General features: G+C 43.4%; 1 protein-coding gene across 1 annotated transcript; it reads left to right on the top strand.

Annotated features, from left to right (window-relative positions):
- Window positions 1-13,714: 13,714 nt before the first annotated feature.
- Window positions 13,715-19,482, top strand: slc6a22.2 (solute carrier family 6 member 22, tandem duplicate 2; the record flags this gene model as incomplete). Its single annotated transcript, XM_079266106.1, has 14 exons — window positions 13,715-13,910; window positions 14,200-14,334; window positions 14,887-15,027; window positions 15,127-15,211; window positions 15,290-15,422; window positions 15,527-15,661; window positions 16,344-16,447; window positions 16,546-16,670; window positions 16,766-16,878; window positions 16,961-17,098; window positions 17,461-17,563; window positions 17,986-18,086; window positions 18,598-18,768; window positions 19,330-19,482. The coding sequence occupies 14 exons, from the start codon at window positions 13,715-13,717 to the stop codon at window positions 19,480-19,482; spliced, it is 1,833 nt and encodes a 610-aa protein (XP_079122232.1).
- Window positions 19,483-19,597: the final 115 nt, after the last annotated feature.

Raw genomic sequence — 19,597 nt, forward strand, 5'->3', positions numbered from 1 at the left:
AAGTAAGTTAAGGTAAATAATTACTGACAGCCACAAAAAGGATTGTTATTGACACAAAAGCACAGCTGGTGACCCAAGATGATCCTTTCTCTCCCTCCCTCTGCGCCAGTCTCTGTCCCACACAGGCACCCTAAAGGTCCAGCATTCACAGCCCTCCACCACAACGTTACGTTACATTCACCACAAACGATTTCAACACATGCTGTGTGAAATACCACAAATGTATGCAGTATGTGAAACACACACACACACACGCACACACTCACAACTGTGTCTGGTTCTTGATGAGTGCATTTAGTTTAACATGTTTTTTTCTTGCATATTTTATCGACATATTGGTAGTATTTGCTTTATCGGTATCTGTTTCTGTCTTTTCCTGTTTTTTTTCCCACGAATATTTGTTTGTAAAACAGCAAAGTTGCTAATCAATAAAAAGGGAAATCAGATGATTCGTATAGTCACCATTTGCTATTGTCTGAAGCAGATTGACATCCTAGTGGGTGTTCTGACTTTGTTTCAGGTTTTTCCATCTCAAAATACTCGTCTCCACTTTAGTCTTTCTGCGTATCTCTGACAGAGGCGCTTGCAACAAGTGTGCCGGCTGCAGAAGGTATAAGGTACAGGACAAAACACTGTACTGGTTGTAAATGAATTATCTTTGGCAAACTTCGTCAAAGTGACTCTGAACAGGGGTACTTGAGTTCAAGGAAACACAGCTGCCACCTGTGGCAACAACACAAGTCTTAATTCTTCATCAAACTTACACATACTTGTAATGTTAAAGTGTAACTTTATATGGTGTTTTTTATGTTAACCTTTTTCCAATAACTATTTTTATACATATATACATATATCCCCCCCCCAGAGCTTATACTATGTAGTGTACATGTCAATGTTTAAACTAACTCCAGTCAAGACGACTGAGGTGATGTATTAAATCTGAGACACTGAGTTAGACAGACATGTAGTTTCTACATAGAAACAGTATGCCATTCAAAAGCTAGTCCTGACTGAATATTAATCGGACTAGCAATAGATGTTTTATGCTTGTGTTGGCATTCACTTGACATATTTCAGTATTTATTTATAACTTGTATCTTATCTTCAACTAGAAAATGCATTTCCTGCTGAAAATGCGTTGGAATGCTGAAAGCTGAAATGAATCTCAAAAACATTGCTGAAAATAGATATCCAATTTAAAAAAAATTGCAAAAAGCTGAATAATTCAAAAAGTTGAAAGATTACAAATATGAAGTTATATCACCCCTCTCCTGAAAGAGCTGAACATTTTGATATTCGAATGGTTTCTGTAGCTTAAAAGAATTCCAGCAGTAGTGATATTTGTTGTAGTAGTAGTAGAAGTATTATTCGCAGTATAAGTATGTGTCAGGATCCAGGATTCCCCTGTCTGTTGTGGTGTGCCATGTGCTCTGTTTGTCCTCTGCCTTCAGACACCTCCCAGGGCCGCACCCTTAATCGTGCACGGCTGAGGACACTCAAGCTGATCACCTCCTGCAGCCTGACACACCAGACTCAGGGCCCCTTAATGAGTAGCCTGCCACTATATAAACTCTGGTCCTGCAGTCTGGGAGTGTCAGGTCGTACCGTCTTCTCCCGCTGAAACCCCGTGGTTCCTCTGCCCGCCTTGTGTCTGTGGATTACACTCCGCTCCTCTGCCCTCCTTGTGTCTGTGGATTACACTTCGCCGCTCTGCCCTCCTTGTGTTTTGTGGATGCGCTCCGCCGCTCTGCTCTCGTTGTGGTCTACGGATTACACTCTGTCGACTCCAGTATCGAGCCACGGGACTTCACGCCGTCAACTCACCAGCCCTCCAGTGTCGAGCCACGGGACTCACACCGTCGATCTGTCAACTCTCCAGTGTCGAGCCACGGGACATCACACTGTCGATCTGCCACTCGGGTGTCGGACCACGGGCTCCACACCTGCACCCACCTGTCTATAAATAAAGCCTGTTTAACATTCACTTCTGTCTCCTGTGGTCTTGCGTTTGGGTCCTATCTGTGAACTCCCGTGACAGAACGACCTGACCATAATGGACCCAGCAACCACAGGAGCAGCTACGCTGGCCGGATATAGCACGCAGCTGGAGGCACACCAGCAGAGGCTCATGGAGATGCGTCAAGCCCTGCAATCCATGGAAGCTGAGGTCTCTGAGGGGGACCCAGCAACCACAGGAGCAGCTGCGCTGTACAGCACTACCAGGCTGCTGGAGGAGACGAGACGTTCCCTGGCGAAGATGAGACGTTTCGCTGCGGAGGTTTCTCGGGTTGGCTGGTGCGGGCAGGAACTAGCCCGGACAGTCAAGTCTCCACCCGTTCCAGCACCCGCACTATTCCCGCCTGTCCTCGCTCCGCCGGTCTGGGAATCCCCCGTGCCGGCTCCGAGTCCCTATGATGGAACACTGGGGAAGTGTCAAGGCTTCCTGTTGCTATGCCAACGGGTGTTTGACCGACAGCCCCTGACTTTCGCCTCAGACAGGTCCAAGGTGTCTTACGTGGTCTGCTTACTGCGGGGAAGGGCTTTGGACTGGGCCATGTACACAGTGAGCAGTGACCAGCCTAATACTGTGGGGTATGTGGACTTTGTGACTGCTCTGATGAGAGTTTTTGACCCTCTGGGGAACTCTGAGTATATGGTCAAGCACCTTCTCAGCCGGAGACGGAGCCATGCAAGGGTAGCGGAACACTCGGTGGCCCGGCCGACTCCGGCTCCCCGTAGTCAGACTGCATTGCAGCCAGCTCCTGTTCCTGTCACCTCTTCACCACCGCCAGCTCCGGTTCCTACCGCCTCTGCGGCACAGTTTTCGCCAGTCCCGGCCGCCGCCGTCTCCGTACCGCGGCGACCTCCAGTCCCGGCCGCCGCTGTCTCCATACCGTGGCGACCTCCAGTCCCGGCCGCCGCAGTCGCAGTGCAGCAGCGACCTCCCGTTCCCGCCGCTGCCGTCCCGGAGCAGCAGCAACCTCCAGGTCCCGCCGCTGCCGTCGCAGTGCAGCAGCGACCGCCAGCTCCCGCGGCTGTCATCCCGGAGCAGCAGCGACCTCCAGTTCCCGCCGCTGCCGTCCCAGATCAGCAGCGACCTCCAGCTCCCGCCGCTGCCGTCCCAGAGCAGCGACCGCCAGTTCCCGCCGCTGCCGTCCCGGAGCAGCAGCGACCTCCAGTTCCCGCCGCTGTCATCCCGGAGCAGCAGCAACCTCCAGTTCCCGCCGCTGTCGTCCCGGAGCAGCAGCGACCTCCAGGTCCCGCCGCTGCCGTCCCGGAGCAGCAGCGACCTCCAGGTCCTGCCGCTGCCGTCCCGGAGCAGCAGCGACCTCCAGTCCCAGCTGTGGTCTCGGAGCCGCAGCTATCCCCGGACCTCGCGGCCGCGGAGCCAGAGCCGCTCTCTGGTCCTGCCGCCGCAGGGCCAGCTCCAGTTCCTGCCGCCGCAGGGCCAGCTCCAGTTCCTGCCGCCGCAGCTCCAGTTCCTGCCGCCGCAGCTCCAGTTCCTGCCGCCGCAGGGCCAGCTCCAGTTCCTGCCGCCGCAGCTCCAGTTCCTGCCGCCGCAGCTCCAGTTCCTGCCGCCGCAGGGCCAGCTCCAGTTCCTGCCGCCGCAGCGCCAGTTCCTGCCGCCGCAGCGCCAGCTCCAGTTCCTGCCACCGCAGCTCCAGTTCCTGCCGCCGCAGCTCCAGTTCCTGCCGCCGCAGCTCCAGGTCCTGCCGCCGCAGCTCCAGGTCCTGCCGCCGCAGCTCCAGTTCCTGCCGCCGCAGCGCCAGCTCCAGTTCCTGCCGCGGCCGCCTCTACGCCAGTTCCTGCCGCCGCAGCGCCAGCTCCAGTTGCTGCCGCCTCTACGCCGCAGCCCGCTCCAGTTCCTGCCGCCGCAGCGCCAGCTCCAGTTGCTGCCGCCTCTACGCCGCAGTCCGCTCCAGTTCCTGCCGCCGCAGCGCCAGCTCCAGTTCCTGCCGCTGCCGCCTCTACGCCAGTTCCTGCTGCTGCCGCCTCTACGCCGCAGCCCGCTTCAGTTCCTGCCGCCTCAGCGCCGCAGCCCGCTCCAGGTCCTGCCGCCTCAGCACCGCAGTCCACTCCAGTTCCTGTCGCCGCCTCAGCGCCGCAGCTATCCCCGGACCTGGCCGCCGCCGCCTCCGTGCCGCAGGCTCTCCCAGACCCGGCCGCCGTCCCAGAGGCGCAACGACCTCCAGTTGCCGTCCCTGAGCGGCAGCAACCTCCAGCTCCAGTTGCCGTCTCTGAGCGGCAGCGACCTCCAGTGCCCGCTGCCGTCTCTGAGCAGCAGCGACCTCCAGTGCCCGCTGCCGTCGCGGAGCAGCGGAGGCCTCCAGTACCTGCCACTGCGGCACCAGCATCCTATTCTCCAGAGCCCTTCCGCCCGCCCGGCCGTCCGCCGGAGCACCCGGGGCCGGAGCCCTTCCGCCCGCCCGGCCGTCCGCCGGAGCACCCGTGGCCGGAGCCCTTCTGCCCTCCCGGCCGTCCGCCGGAGCACCCGTGTCCGGAGCCCTTCTGCCCTCCCGGCCGTCCGCCGGAGCACCGGGGGCCGACGCTCTTCGGCGGCCCCGTGGCGGGTCAGATCCTGTCACCCCTCCTCCGGACCCCCGCCGCCCACCCTAGTCGGCCTTATAGCTGTGGGGACATCCCTCCTCCGGACCCCCTCCACCCGCCCTGTGTTGGGTCTTGTGTTACGTCTGGAATCCGTGCCTTAAGGGGGGGGTACTGTCAGGATCCAGGATTCCCCTGTCTGTTGTGGTGTGCCATGTGCTCTGTTTGTCCTCTGCCTTCAGACACCTCCCAGGGCCGCACCCTTAATCGTGCACGGCTGAGGACACTCAAGCTGATCACCTCCTGCAGCCTGACACACCAGACTCGGGGCCCCTTAATGAGTAGCCTGCCACTATATAAACTCTGGTCCTGCAGTCTGGGAGTGTCAGGTCGTACCGTCTTCTCCCGCTGAAACCCCGTGGTTCCTCTGCCCGCCTTGTGTCTGTGGATTACACTCCGCTCCTCTGCCCTCCTTGTGTCTGTGGATTACACTTCGCCGCTCTGCCCTCCTTGTGTTTTGTGGATGCGCTCCGCCGCTCTGCTCTCGTTGTGGTCTACGGATTACACTCTGTCGACTCCAGTATCGAGCCACGGGACTTCACGCCGTCAACTCACCAGCCCTCCAGTGTCGAGCCACGGGACTCACACCGTCGATCTGTCAACTCTCCAGTGTCGAGCCACGGGACATCACACTGTCGATCTGCCACTCGGGTGTCGGACCACGGGCTCCACACCTGCACCCACCTGTCTATAAATAAAGCCTGTTTAACATTCACTTCTGTCTCCTGTGGTCTTGCGTTTGGGTCCTATCTGTGAACTCCCGTGACAGAATGAGTAGCATTTGAATAAGTACTAGTTGTAGCAGTAGTGATATTTGTAGTAGCAGTAGTAGTAGAAGTTGTCATCGAAGTATTTGTAATTAGAAGAAGTAGTAGAAGTAGTCGTATCAGCAGTCGTACTAATAGCTGTAGTAGTATTAGTACTGGTTATTAGTACTGGTAGTAGCAGGAATAGCAGTATTAGCAGTTGTGGTATCAGTAATAATAGTAGTGGTAGTGGTAGTAATAGCAGTAGTGGTAGTAATAATATTTATGGTAGCAGTAATAGCAGTAGCAGTAGTAGTAATAGTAGCAACAGCAAAAGTTGTAGTAGTAGTGGTAATACTAGAAATATTAGCAGTAGTAGTAGTTGTCACAGTATTAGTAAGAGCATTCATTATTTCAACAAAAAAAGCCTAATTTTGAGTGAAACGTTTAAATACAGTTAATCCATGAGGCTTTTATTTTGAAAGGGTGGGACTGGGTGGGGGAGGGAGGGGGAGAGGAGACATAATCATCATGTTTGACACATAAACAGAGGTTATTAAATGACAGGCTTCATCACAAGCAGTTCAGTTAGAATTCACTCTCTGGGGGCTTTTATTTTGAAATGGGGTGTGGGGTGTGGGGGAGAAGGGGAGAGGAGACAGAATCATAATGTTAGATAAACACAAACCGGTTATTAAATGACAGGCTCATCACAAGCATTTCAGTTAGGATTCATTCTGTGGGGCTTTTATTTTAAAATGGCGTGTATGGGGGGGGGGAAAGACCTCTAAAGATCCCTAAGACCTGAATGACTGTATGAGAGACACAGAGAGAGAGAGGGAGAGGAGTGTATGTGCGCGTGTGTCTGTGAGTCTGTGTTTATCAACATCACTAATTAGCTCAATCGCGAACACCTGTGTGCCTGAAGCCATTTGAAAATATTCTCCATAGAGATCCTATTGAAAAAATAAAAAGCTTAATAATTCAAAAAGTTTAAAGGTTAGAAATATAAAAAGTCATAGCACACCTCTGGTGAAAGAGCTGAACATTTTAATAGTTGAACGGTTTCTGTAGCTTAAAAAATGAAGGAGGAGAAGAGGGGCACGGAAGAAATAGAAGTTGAATAAAGAAACAGGATAACAATTGTTGGAATGCTTAACAGCATTCCAACAATTGGTGAGAGAGAGAAGAAAGAATTTGTGTGAGAGAGAGAGAAGAAAGAATTTGTGAGAGAGAGAAGAAAGAATTTGTGAGAGAGAGAGAGAAGAAAGAATTTGTGAGAGAGAGAAGAAAGAATTTGTGAGAGAGAAGAAAGAATTTGTGAGGAGAGAGAGAGAGAAGAAAGAATTTATGAGAGAGAGAGAGAGAAGAAAGAATTTGAGAGAGAGAGAGAAGAAACAATTTGTGAGAGAGAGCGAGAGAGAGAAGAAAGAATTTGTGAGAGAGAGAGAAGAAAGAATTTGTGAGAGAGAGAGAAGAAAGAATTTGTGAGAGAGAGAGAAGAAAGAATTTGTGAGAGAGAGAGAAGAAAGAATTTGTGAGAGAGAGAGCGAGAGAGAGGCAGAGAGAGAGGCGCTGATATCTCTGGCAAACTTTCTCATTTGGAGATTGTCCAATGTTTTATCTTTTACAGCTTACATGACTGTTGTCCTGCTCTGCCATGTCTTTCCTCGTCTCTCCCTCTTGTGTCGCGGTGTGTGTAAATGTCACTCGAATCAGGAAACTTATCAGAATCCTCATGTCTGATTGGCCGAGATGCAACACGTAACAGCTGCAACAAATCATATGTGCGCTGCTTTTATTTAAAAATGGGGTGTGTGTGTGTGTGTGGGGGGGGGGGGGTGGAGGAGGGGGGAAAGACCTCTGAAGTTACAGAGAGAGAGAGGGAGAGGAGTGTATGTGCGCGTGTGTCTGTGTGTTTATCAACATCACTAATTGGCTTAATCGCGAACACCTGTGTCCCTGCAGCTTTTTCATGGAGATAAAACAGGGAAACACCTCTGAAACAAATCCTCAAAACTCCCATAACCGTAGCTCCTATTGCTCCGATATTAATGAATGAGAGGAAGGGTGAGTTGAAGAACAGATCCTGTAAAAATGTGTGGAAGTATTATTTGTAGAAGTATTAGTAGCATTAGAATAAGTACTAGTAGTAGCAGTAGTGGTATTTGTAGTAGCAGTAGAAATTGTAGTTGTAGTTGTAGGAGAAGTATTATTAGTAGTAGAAGTATTAGTAATTAGAAGAAGTAGTAGAAGACGTAGTATCAGCAGTAATAGCTGTAGTATTGGTGGTAGTATTTAATATAACAGTAGAAGTAATAGTAATAATAATGGCAGTAGAAGAAGTAGCAGTAGTAGCAGTACTAGTAGAAAATATTTGGACCAACTAGAACTCGGTGTTTGAGCACAAAGGAAGGAGGGGTTTACAGGCTTTGCTTCATTCCAGGAAGAGGAGCGGTTTGACATTCAGTACACTGGGTGTGTTTCGTCCTTGTCAAACATCTGCCAGGAGGTGATAGGGAACAAACTAGAAAAAGCATTTTCTGCTGAAAATGCGTTGGAATGCTGAAAGATGAAATTAATTGTGAAAAAATTGCTGAAAATTAAGAAATGGGAGACTATCTGTTTGAAAAATGTTGAAGCTCGAAAGCATTTAAACTGCACTGCTGAAAAACCTTCTAGTTGAAATGTCTAACTATGGTGTCTGTAGCTGAAAGTATGAGGAAGAAGAAGGCTTTGAAAGTTGAAGTATAACTGGATTTTTAAGATTTTCTCCATAGAGATCCCATTCAAAAGAAAATTGCAAAAAGCTTAATTCAAAAAGTTTAAAGATTACAAATATGAAAAGTCAAAGCACCCCTCTCCTGAAAGAGCTGAGCATTTTGATATTTGAACAATTTCTGTAGCTTAAACAAATTTCAGAAGTAGTGATATTTGTAGTAATAGAAGTTGTATTTGAAGTAGAAGTATTATTAGTAGTAGAAGTATTAGTAGCATTAGAATAAGTAGTAGTCGTAGCAGTAGTGATATTTGTAACAGTAGTAGTATAAGTCATAGTTGTAGTAGAAGTATCATTCGTAGTAGAAGTATTAGTATTAAGAAGAAGTATTGGTATTTAGAAGAAGTAGTAGTATTTAGAAGAAGTAGTAGCCTAGTATCAGTAGTAGTAGTAATAGCTGTAGTAGTGGTCGTAGTATTTAATATAACAGTAGTAGTAGTAGAAGTAATGGCAGTATTTGAATTGCAGTAGTAGTAGTACTAGTAGCAGTCGTACTAATAGCTGTCGTAGTATTAGTACTGGTAGTAGCATGGATAGCAGTAGTAGCAGTTGTAGTATAAGTAATAGTCGTAGTGGTAGTAATAGCAGTAGTGGTAGTGATAATATTGATGGTAGCAGTAATAGCACTAGTAATAGTAGCAACAGCAAAAGTTGTAGTAGAAGTAGTAGCAGCAGTAGTCGTAGTAATACTAGAAATATTAGCAGCAGTAGTAGTTGTCGCAGTATTAGTAAGAGCATTCATTATTTCAACAAAAAAGCCGAATTTTGAGCTTAATGTTTACATACAGTTAATCCATGGGGCTTTTATTTTGAAAGGGTGGGGCTGGGTGGGGGAGGGAGGGGGAGAGGATACATAATCATAATGTTTGACACACATAAACAGAGGTTATTAAATGACAGGCTTCATCACAAACAGTTCAGTTAGAATTCACTCTCTGGGGCTTTTATTTTGAAATGGGGTGTGGGGTGTGGGGGAGAAGAGGAAAGGAGACAGAATCATAATGTTAGATAAACACAAACCGGTTATTAAATGACAGGCTCATCACAAGCATTTCAGTTAGAATTCATTCGGTGGGGCTTTTATTTTAAAATGGCGCGTGTGTGTGTGTGTGTGGGGGGGGGGGGGTGGAGGAGGGGGGAAAGACCTCTAAAGATCCCTAAGACCTGAATGACTGACTGAGAGAGACACAGAGAGAGAGGGAGAGGAGTGTATTGTTATGGGAAAATATGTCAGTCTACTGCTTTAGGGTTAAATAATGTAAGTTTTAGAAGTTCAGGCACTAAACCTTGTTTATCTTGTTATCTGTTTGTTCCTGTGCATTGTTTCTGTCTTTAAAGACGGGGACACACACAGGGGTCATGATTGCGGTATTTCCCTTGATGGGCATCAGCTGAAGGGCATGACCCTCTGCAGGCATATATGATGTGTGATGGTTCACAGGCTTATTCCGTCTCTGCAATACTGTGACTTAACTCTTTGACCAGGTCACAGTGACATCAAAGGAAGCATCTGACTGGGTGTATCCATGGTTTATTGTGGGGCAAACTGATAACAAAGGGATTTGTAAACAGGCCATAAAGTGCCTTCAGGTTATCGTAAAGACAGGACACTATGCTTCAAAGAAAAACATCTGCCTTAACTGGTTTCCTTCTTCTGTTTATTCTTGTTTGCGAACCGAGATAACAGCATGCTGGTTGGGTATAAATGTCCATGCATTTAACTGTGTCGTCAGATCACCTCTTGCAGATGACGGTGATGTATCTGTGAGACTGTGTTCTCTTTGCTTGCAAGCAAATAAATTGACTATTACAACTTTGATCGTTCATCCAGACTCTGTTTCATTTGACATTGATTTGATAACACTTTGACACTCTTATCCCGACTATTCATAGAAATATTCCACAACAGTATGTGCGCGTGTGTCTGTGAGTCTGTGTGTTTATCAACATCACTAATTGGCTTAATCGCGAACACCTGTGTCCCTGCAGCTTTTTCATGGAGATAAAACAGGGAAACACCTCTGAAACAAATCCTCAAAACTCCCATAACCGTAGCTCCTATTGCTCCGATATTAATGAATGAGAGGAAGGGTGAGTTGAAGAACAGATCCTGTAAAAATGTGTGGAAGTATTATTTGTAGAAGTATTAGTAGCATTAGAATAAGTACTAGTAGTAGCAGTAGTGGTATTTGTAGTAGCAGTAGAAATTGTAGTTGTAGTTGTAGGAGAAGTATTATTAGTAGTAGAAGTATTAGTAATTAGAAGAAGTAGTAGAAGACGTAGTATCAGCAGTAATAGCTGTAGTATTGGTCGTAGTATTTAATATAACAGTAGAAGTAATAGTAATAATAATGGCAGTAGAAGAAGTAGCAGTAGTAGCAGTACTAGTAGAAAATATTTGGACCAACTAGAACTCGGTGTTTGAGCACAAAGGAAGGAGGGGTTTACAGGCTTTGCTTCATTCCAGGAAGAGGAGCGGTTTGACATTCAGTACACTGGGTGTGTTTCGTCCTTGTCAAACATCTGCCAGGAGGTGATAGGGAACAAACTAGAAAAAGCATTTTCTGCTGAAAATGCGTTGGAATGCTGAAAGCTGAAATTAATTGTGAAAACATTGCTGAAAATTAAGAAATGGGAGACTATCTGTTTGAAAAATGTTGAAGCTCGAAAGCATTTAAACTGCACTGCTGAAAAACCTTCTAGTTTATCAACATCACTAATTGGCTTAATCGCGAACACCTGTGTGCCTGAAGCCATTTGAAAATATTCTCCATAGAGATCCTATTGAAAAAATAAAAAGCTTAATCATTCAAAAAGTTTAAAGGTTAGAAATATAAAAAGTCATAGCACACCTCTGGTGAAAGAGCTGAACATTTTAATAGTTGAACGGTTTCTGTAGCTTAAAAAATGAAGGAGGAGAAGAGGGGCATGGAAGAAATAGAAGTTGAATAAAGAAACAGGATAACAATTGTTGGAATGCTTAACAGCATTCCAACAATTGGTGAGAGAGAGAAGAAAGAATTTGTGTGAGAGAGAGAGAAGAAAGAATTTGTGAGAGAGAGAAGAAAGAATTTGTGAGAGAGAGAGAGAAGAAAGAATTTGTGAGAGAGAGAGAGAGAAGAAAGAATTTGTGAGAGAGCGAGAGAAGAAAGAATTTGTGAGGAGAGAGAGAATGCTTAACAGCATTCCAACAATAAAGAAACAGGATAACAATAGTTGGAATGCTTAACAGCATTCCAACAAATAGGATCCATTTGAATGACAGTCAAAAAGTAAAACAGAGGGACAGAAACAATATTTGTTCAAATGCTTAAAATGACCCACAGTACTGAATGTAGATGTTTCATGACAAGCAACCTCTTGTTGTTGTCCAGACACAAAAGCTCTTTCTCTCTGTGAAGGCAGTTTGTTGGATAGTTGGGCCTGAATTTTCTGACACTGACACGGGAGACTGTGGTTTCTATCCCAGCTCCTCTTTTAACCTTCCCCACCGCCTTTCCCTTACCTGCCCTGAGCACATTTTTAACCATGACCACAACATTTCTGGCCTTTTTGGCTCATATGGGTTGTTTTGCAAGGCACTGACAAGTGACCTATTTTTCTGTGTAAGCATAACAACTTATTAGAAACAGGGGATGGGTGCAGAAAAAGAGCTGTCCAGTCTCCGTCAGGAGATTCAGTGATTTCTTCTTTTTCTTTACTTAAATTGAACCTTAATTTAGAGGTTATATGCTCATTGAGACATCATGTCATTCTCAAGAGATGCCTGGTTAAGACACAACACGACACAAAGTTACAGACAGACAGGAAATACATACAAAGACAAAATAGAAATGCAAGTAACATAAGGCAAGTACTAAAATGAAGTTGAAAATACAAAATACATGTATACTGTACAATAACTCGAAGGTAAGTGCACCAGCAAACTGACAAAAATGTTGTATTGCAAACTATTAGATGATGTTCATCCAGCTGTGTAATAAACATGATAACATGTGGTGATTGCATATGTCTGCATTAGTATCATGTATAATAGGCCTTTCATGCACAATGAAGATAGAGTATACTTTAAGAGAGAGCAGATCATTGGCTCCCTCTAGTGCCTACATACAGTACATGCAGCATTTGACTTTGTTTGGACATGCAGTAAGGAATGGAGGGAATTAATCGTCAGGTGTGCCGTGGGAAAATATCCAATTTCACTTAATTGGACACTATGGTTCACCCCTCACGGTTGGGCATCAATGGTTCACCATTAAAATACACGAAATGGCAGGCTGGTTTTACGGATGTTCTTACACAATTAAGTGGTCAGTTTTCACATTCATAGTTTGTGGGTTTCAAAAGATCACAAATTGTCTTTAACATCAACATTTTAAGCTCAAGTCGTCATTTAGTCTCTTTGGTGTTGAGTGTGCATACCAAAAACATTTGTCTCTGGTATTAAAAAGCACTTGGCAGCATCACATCAAAAATAAGCAAGATATCTCTTTTATTTGACCACGATGTACTCTATTTGGTACAACCGTCAGGTATGCAGAATTATGTAAAAACACCACAAGATCCAAGCCTCAAACCCAAAAATCATAAATAGAAATGACTGGTTTCGGGCTTTGGTTTTCTGGAAGAACAATGAGACGGAGAGAGGTGAGAAATCTTATACTCAGATTAGCTGCTTTTGTTAGTTTTGTTATGCAATGTGACACCAAGAAGGGGACAACCTGTCCAAGATAGCCTTCAAACTCAGGTGAAAATATAGCTTGAAACAGAACTTTGTGTATTTTTATCTGAACAGCATATAACATAAACACATTACTAATAGGCCTACCACAATGTGGAAATATTAATTTTCAAGTAGAATAAATCTAAAACCTTAAGCAAAGAAGTATTATCAGCTCAAATGTTCTCAAAGTATCAAAACTAAGTTAGTGCTCGTTGTTGACAATCGTCGTATTTATTGTTTGATATTAATAGATTGGTAATACTTGTGCATCAAATAATTGTAATGTTGTAGCTGATCGAAGTGGCTACTTTTAAATACTTATCGAGGTAGATTAGTCGTGTTTCCCAATGCGTCTATTGATTTATGATAAACTAACTACAGCAACCATGATACTTTTTCAAATGTACAACAAGAACAACAGATGAGCTGCATTTATATATAATGGTTATGCTCTAGCCCTGCTCTGGTGGTTTCTGTTGGTTTCCAAATAAAAGACTGGTTAAGTTAGTCTCAGTGGCCACTCCTCACAGAAACCCATTTCGTTCAGCTTATTCCTGGAGAGAGGCTGGCCTTTTCTTTCAGAATACAACTGTCAGAGGAGGAAATACTCAAACTTCTTTCAGGTTTGACTTTGACTGATTTTATTGGACTGTTATTTGATTACAGTGTAGGTCTTGTTTAGCTATTGTTTAAGGTATTAAAAGCAATCTTTCAATGTTTTTCATTTTCTAGAAAGGAAATGTATTTGACCCTAAAACATATATATCTTGAATTCACTACAGGTTAATCTACCACAAAGTCATGCCATTGTTTGGTGTTTCCAACATCACTGACAAAATGCAATTGTTACTAAAGGTTGACATGGACCAAAGACAGAACTCACAGGTGAAACTAAATGTGATGAACTGTGGGTCAAGACCAGGACATGCTCAACACAAACCTCAGGAGAGGGAGCAGTGGGGCAGTAAGATTGAGTTCATCCTGGCAGTGGTCGGAAACATTGTCGGTCTGGGAAACGTCTGGAGATTCCCATACCTTTGCTACAAAAATGGAGGAGGTAAATCGTTGTTGTTGTGGCCAGGTGTAAAAATGACTGTGTCATAGCCAGCCAGAAGGGATTACGATTGTCTTTTAGGACAATATTTAGCAAAAGAAACCCTACAACTCAACTTTACAACTCAGTGTTGTTATAAAGTACCGGTAACTAGGATTTCTTAATGTTAACATAATGACACCTGTTTCTTCTCGCCGCTTAACTGCATTCATTTTACAAATCATTATTTGTGTGCACAAATGTATGCATATTTATCAATATTTTAACCAGATATTTCATTTTTATTTTAAAGGGGTTTTCTTCATACCATATGTTTTGTTTTTGTTCACTTGTGGCATCCCCCTCTTCTTCCTGGAGACATCTTTGGGCCAGTACACCAGTCAGGGTGGAATTACATGTTGGAGGAAAATCTGCCCTCTTTTTGAAGGTTAGTCTTTATAGTGTTTGTCGGCACTTTATTGTATCAGCTCAAAACGATTCTGTGTAATTAATATGTTTGCATACGAGTACAGATTGTCGGAGATTGGGTTGACTTTAAGAGTAAAAGATGATTTCATTTGAATATATTCTGCTTACAATGTGTGTTTTTTTTTAAATTTATCTCACTGTTGTATTTACTCAAAGCTAGATTCTTCATATTTTTATATAAACAATGGCTAAAATGACTATTTGTATGTGACAGGGATCACTCACAGTACATAGAGCAGTGTTGACCTACGGTTCTGCTACACAAATTGGTCTACATTTTTTGGACTTTTACTAACTTTTATTGTCTTCTCTTTTTTAAACATTGGATACTTTTACTTTTCACAAATCAAAAAGGTTGGGAAATGCAAGTTTAATCCTGAACAATGAGTTGTATTTTATCTTAATATATGCTTTTATAAATTATTTTAAAAAGTAAGTAAGCAAGGTACAAATGTCTCATTAATAGTCATTTTTCATGGTATTACAATTTGACATCTGTATCTCTCTGCAGGTTTAGGTTACGGAAGCCAGGTGGTGGTTTTGTACGCTGGCGTGTATTACATCATCATCCTGGCTTGGGCGTTTCTCTACCTGTTTTTATCCTTCAGCTCAGAGCTTCCATGGGCGACCTGTCGCAACAGCTGGAACACAGGTCCAGACTTTATTTCTCAGCAATAATGACTCATAAAACTCTGCAATGTGCTCACTTTTGAAAGAAGTTTTCACAACCTTTCTTATCTTTTCATGTAAGATGGCTGCTTTGAGCATGGTCACAATCAAACTTCCCCTCTGCACCTGTATGGAAATAGCACGTCTTCGGTTGTAGAATTTTGGGAGTAAGTAGCATGAATGAAAGCATTATATCGGGGCAGGTATTGTTTTTGTTGTGTTTTCCTTAATACACTTTGTTACAGAAGGAGAATCTTGGGCCTCTCCGGTGGGATTGAAAAAATTGGCAATGTTCGTTGGGACCTGGCACTTTGTCTCCTTCTTGCCTGGATGTTGTGTTACTTCTGTGTCTGGAACGGAGTGAAATCCACAGGAAAGGTACAGTAAAATCTTAATGTTCATTTTCAATGAATTCATGTAAACCCTCTTCTTAAAATATTTAACTTCAAAAGGTAACACAAAAGCTGTTGCTTCTGTCTTAGGTGGTCTACTTCACTGCCACATTTCCGTATGTAATGCTGTTGGTTCTGCTTGTTCGGGGTCTTACATTACCGGGGGCCAAAGACGGAATCATGTTCTTCCTCTACCCAGACCCATCCCGCCTCACTGATCCAGAGGTACGACCAAACCTGAACCAAGTGCTGAGAGTGCTTTATTATAACCAAAAGCGGCTGCAGCTGGCTAGCTGCTTTGTGAGGCTGTACGTTTGAGCTAAATGCTAATATCAGCATGGTTATATGCTCATAGTGTCACTGATAACCTTCTGATGTTTAGTAAATATAACGTTAACCATGTTCCCAGTCTTTATTAGCATAATGGTAGGCTTGGCAACTAATACAGCTACAAGTCTCAAAGGCAGTTAGTGAACAGAGCTAGCTACTCCTGAAAGTGCTAGGTAGCAAACATTTTACCAAAACAATAGAAAAAGTTTTTAGCATGGCATTCCTCAAATGTGTTTGATAATTATTTACACACGTTAAGAAAAATTCAAGGCAAAAGCGTTTCAGGTATTAATTTAGTAATCCCAGACTGTTCATCTTTGACCAATGCAAATTTATGTAATGTGTAACTGCCTTTATTAAGTTCACTTTTTAACTTATGTGACTTGTGGCTAATTTAAAATAGTACGTTTAAAAGCAGCACAATGACTAAAAATGTAAATCATGGTTAAGTTGCTTCGAGCGGATACTGTATTGCAATGGCAGAATCAAAGTGATGTCATGTGAACATTTTGTAACGTGGCAAATACATGCATCTCTACAAACCTAAACTGAACATAAACACATCCAAACTCCTCAGGTATGGATGGATGCTGGAAGCCAAGTTTTCTACTCCTATGGAGTTTGCACAGGTGTTCTGACATCTTTAGGAAGTTACAACAAATACAACAACAACTGCTACAGGTTTGTATTTCTTTCATCCGCAGACTGTGCTCAAAATTTGATTCGTTTGGATTAGAGCAGAGGTGTGCTAATGTTCCTATATTTCTATTCTCTCACAGAGACTGTGTTTACCTTTGCCTGTTAAACAGTTTAACCAGCTTTGTAGCTGGCTTTGCCATTTTTTCTGTCCTCGGTTTTATGGCGAAGGAGCAAGGTGTGGACATATCAATGGTGGCTGAATCAGGTATGGAACATTGATAATGCCTGACAAAAATCCAGAGAGATACAGTTTGAATCGTTCAAGAAAATATGACAATTTTTTTCCCATCACATCTGCAGGGCCAGGGTTGGCCTTCATTGCTTATCCTCGTGCTGTGGCTCTAATGCCACTTCCTCAGCTCTGGGCTATTTTGTTCTTCGTTATGATCATCTTCTTAGGATTAGATAGTGAGGTAGGACTACAAGTCTGCTTGGAATGTAATAATCAGATTTAAACTACCATTTTGTGTAAAGCTGTCTTCTTTTTCGCCATAGTTTGTATGTCAGGAGGCATTGGTTACAACCATCACGGACATGTATCCTGATTTCTTTCAAAACCATTGTCGCCGCAAACTCCTTCTTCTTGCCATTTCAGTTGGAAGTTTCTTTGTCGGCCTTTTGATGGTCACAGAGGTGAGTTTTAAACTTTCTGATATTGATTTACATTACATTACATTACAGTCATTTAGCAGACGCGTTTATCCAAAGCGGCTTACAATTCAGATTCTATCACATTTCTACACCGTAGGCACAGCTACAGGAGCAATTTTTGGGGTTAAGTGTGTCTTGCTCAAGGACACATCGACATGCGACTAGCATTACTTAGCATTAATTAAGCATTCATTTACAGTATGACCTCAAGGAAATATTTAATATGTAGCTGTATATGATAAATACTTTTACAATAATATATTGGACAAACAGAGTGACGATGATGCAATGAGGACCTTGTATTGAATTTAACTGAAGGACCTGGTTCTTGTTGTTGTTTGCAGGGAGGCCTTTATATCTTCCAGCTGTTTGATTACTATGCCTGCAGTGGGATGACACTCCTGCTCTTTGCTATTCTTCAGTCTCTCTGTATTGGATGGGTCTATGGTGAGGTGCACTTTTAACCTCGTAAAATGTGACGGAGCCATTGTTGAATCCCTCTTTATAAAATTATGTTATTTTTAAACCAGTGGTTCCAAACCTGAGAGTTTGCAAGGCAGTTAAGAGGATTGGATTGTTTACATAAAACAGGGAAACGTTATGGGTTTTGTTAAGCTGTTCATAGTTATACTGTATGTAGAGATTTATCATTTCAAAGGGGTCATCTAAACATAAGCCTAAAGGTTGGGGAAACCCTGGTTTGAACCTGTGTAACTAATAATATGAATGCAAGATGAGATCCCGAAATTTCCTGTCGTTCCAACTATGTGAAGCTGAATTTTGAGGAGCCGTATGCAAAATCATACAGCACTGGGAATATTTCAGTTGATGGCCATAACGCTGACGTAACTAACATTTTGGTTTTTCAGGTGCAGATCGTCAGTATGAAAATATAAAGGACATGATTGGATATCAACCATGGCCTTTTATTAAATATTGTTGGCAGTACTTTACACCAGTTATCTGTACTGTAAGTATTGGAGACGAAGACATGCCTGCCTTGTAATGTTGTTCATGCTTTACTAACAAACAAGTGTATTTGACAGCCGCCAGAGGCTTCTGTCCTAAAGGTCTATATCTCCACCAGATGGAGACCAACATTGATGGGATATTGTATTTCTATTTAATGTCATTTTTAATCACTGGGTTATTCCTCCTGAAGAAATGTTTCATAATATATATAATATATTATAATAATTCTATTATAATTCTATAAATTATTATGTGATTTTTTTGGACAAAACCATCTTAAGGGACTGATGTGGATGGCTGGGCTTCTCCGGCCGAGGAAGTCAATGGGTCACTTGTGCTTAAATACTTTGTGCGGAGGACACGAGATATGTTCGGGGCGTGGTCCTTGTTCCTGAACTAAGTTTATAGAACTTAGTTTGAGAATTTTCTTTTCTGTTTGTCACAAGAATGAGTAATCTGATCATTTTGAGTGTTTTTATGCCTTCTCTACTCTGCTGGTCTTTCTTTAGTTGACATTTCTCTTCTCCTTGGTCAACTATACTCCGCTCACCTTCAACAACACTTATGAATATCCCTGGTGGGGCTACACCATTGGAGGACTCTTCACTCTCTCTTCAACCCTCGTGGTTCCTCTGTGGATGCTGTATGCTGTGAGTGTAACTCCAGGAACACTGAGACAGGTACAGTCACATGTCACTGTTACAAAGGTAGATTCAAAAATAAAAAATAAAAACCATAAAGGTATGAATTGCTTACTGAATACCTCAGTTTAGAGTCTGTAATATGATAACTGAGGTTACATCCACACCACTATGTATCTGTATTGAGTGAAATTCAGTCTGTGAGAATAAGTAGATCAGAGTTGTGAGGAGGGCAAACTTCTTACAAAGACGACAAACAATTGTACACTATTGCAGGGTTAGTTTTCAGTTCAAATTCTACCAAACGTTTGGTTGCTAGTTGGTGCCTATTCCTAAGTTTTTCCGAAGTAAATGTATTTCAAGTGAACAGTTTGTAAAAATTCAAAAAGTTTGTGGTGTTTGCTGCTGTTGCTCCGGATTTTACTGTTTTTAGTGCAGCAATTAGGCATGCTGTGGTCTTATTTAAAAAAACAAGACAAACTGTATTGTCGTTTTTTCTGACAGTTGATGTTTATTATGAGAAAACGTGATTATAGTTCAGCTGATTTGTTATTTAACCACCGTTAACATTTAGTAACTGTCATTTCTTTCTCCACACAGAGACTGAAAGTTCTCTGCACTCCAGCAAAGGACTTACCCACTGCAACGTCAAATAAAGAAGCATTTCGTACTTTTACGGGCTTGTACACACTGCGCACAACAGTAAGTCCTGATGACAAAGGTGACAGAGCTCAGCGATCATCCATTGTCTAAACTGCAAGAAAAAGTACTGAAATAATAATAAAAGCCCTGAGGAGTGCAGTTGCTTTTGGAAATCACACTGGAAGATGACCTTATTAAATGTCCATTATTGTTATTACAACTATTG

Source organism: Melanostigma gelatinosum, assembly GCF_949748355.1.
Source record: "Melanostigma gelatinosum genome assembly, chromosome: 3".
Lineage (NCBI taxonomy): Eukaryota > Metazoa > Chordata > Actinopteri > Perciformes > Zoarcidae > Melanostigma > Melanostigma gelatinosum.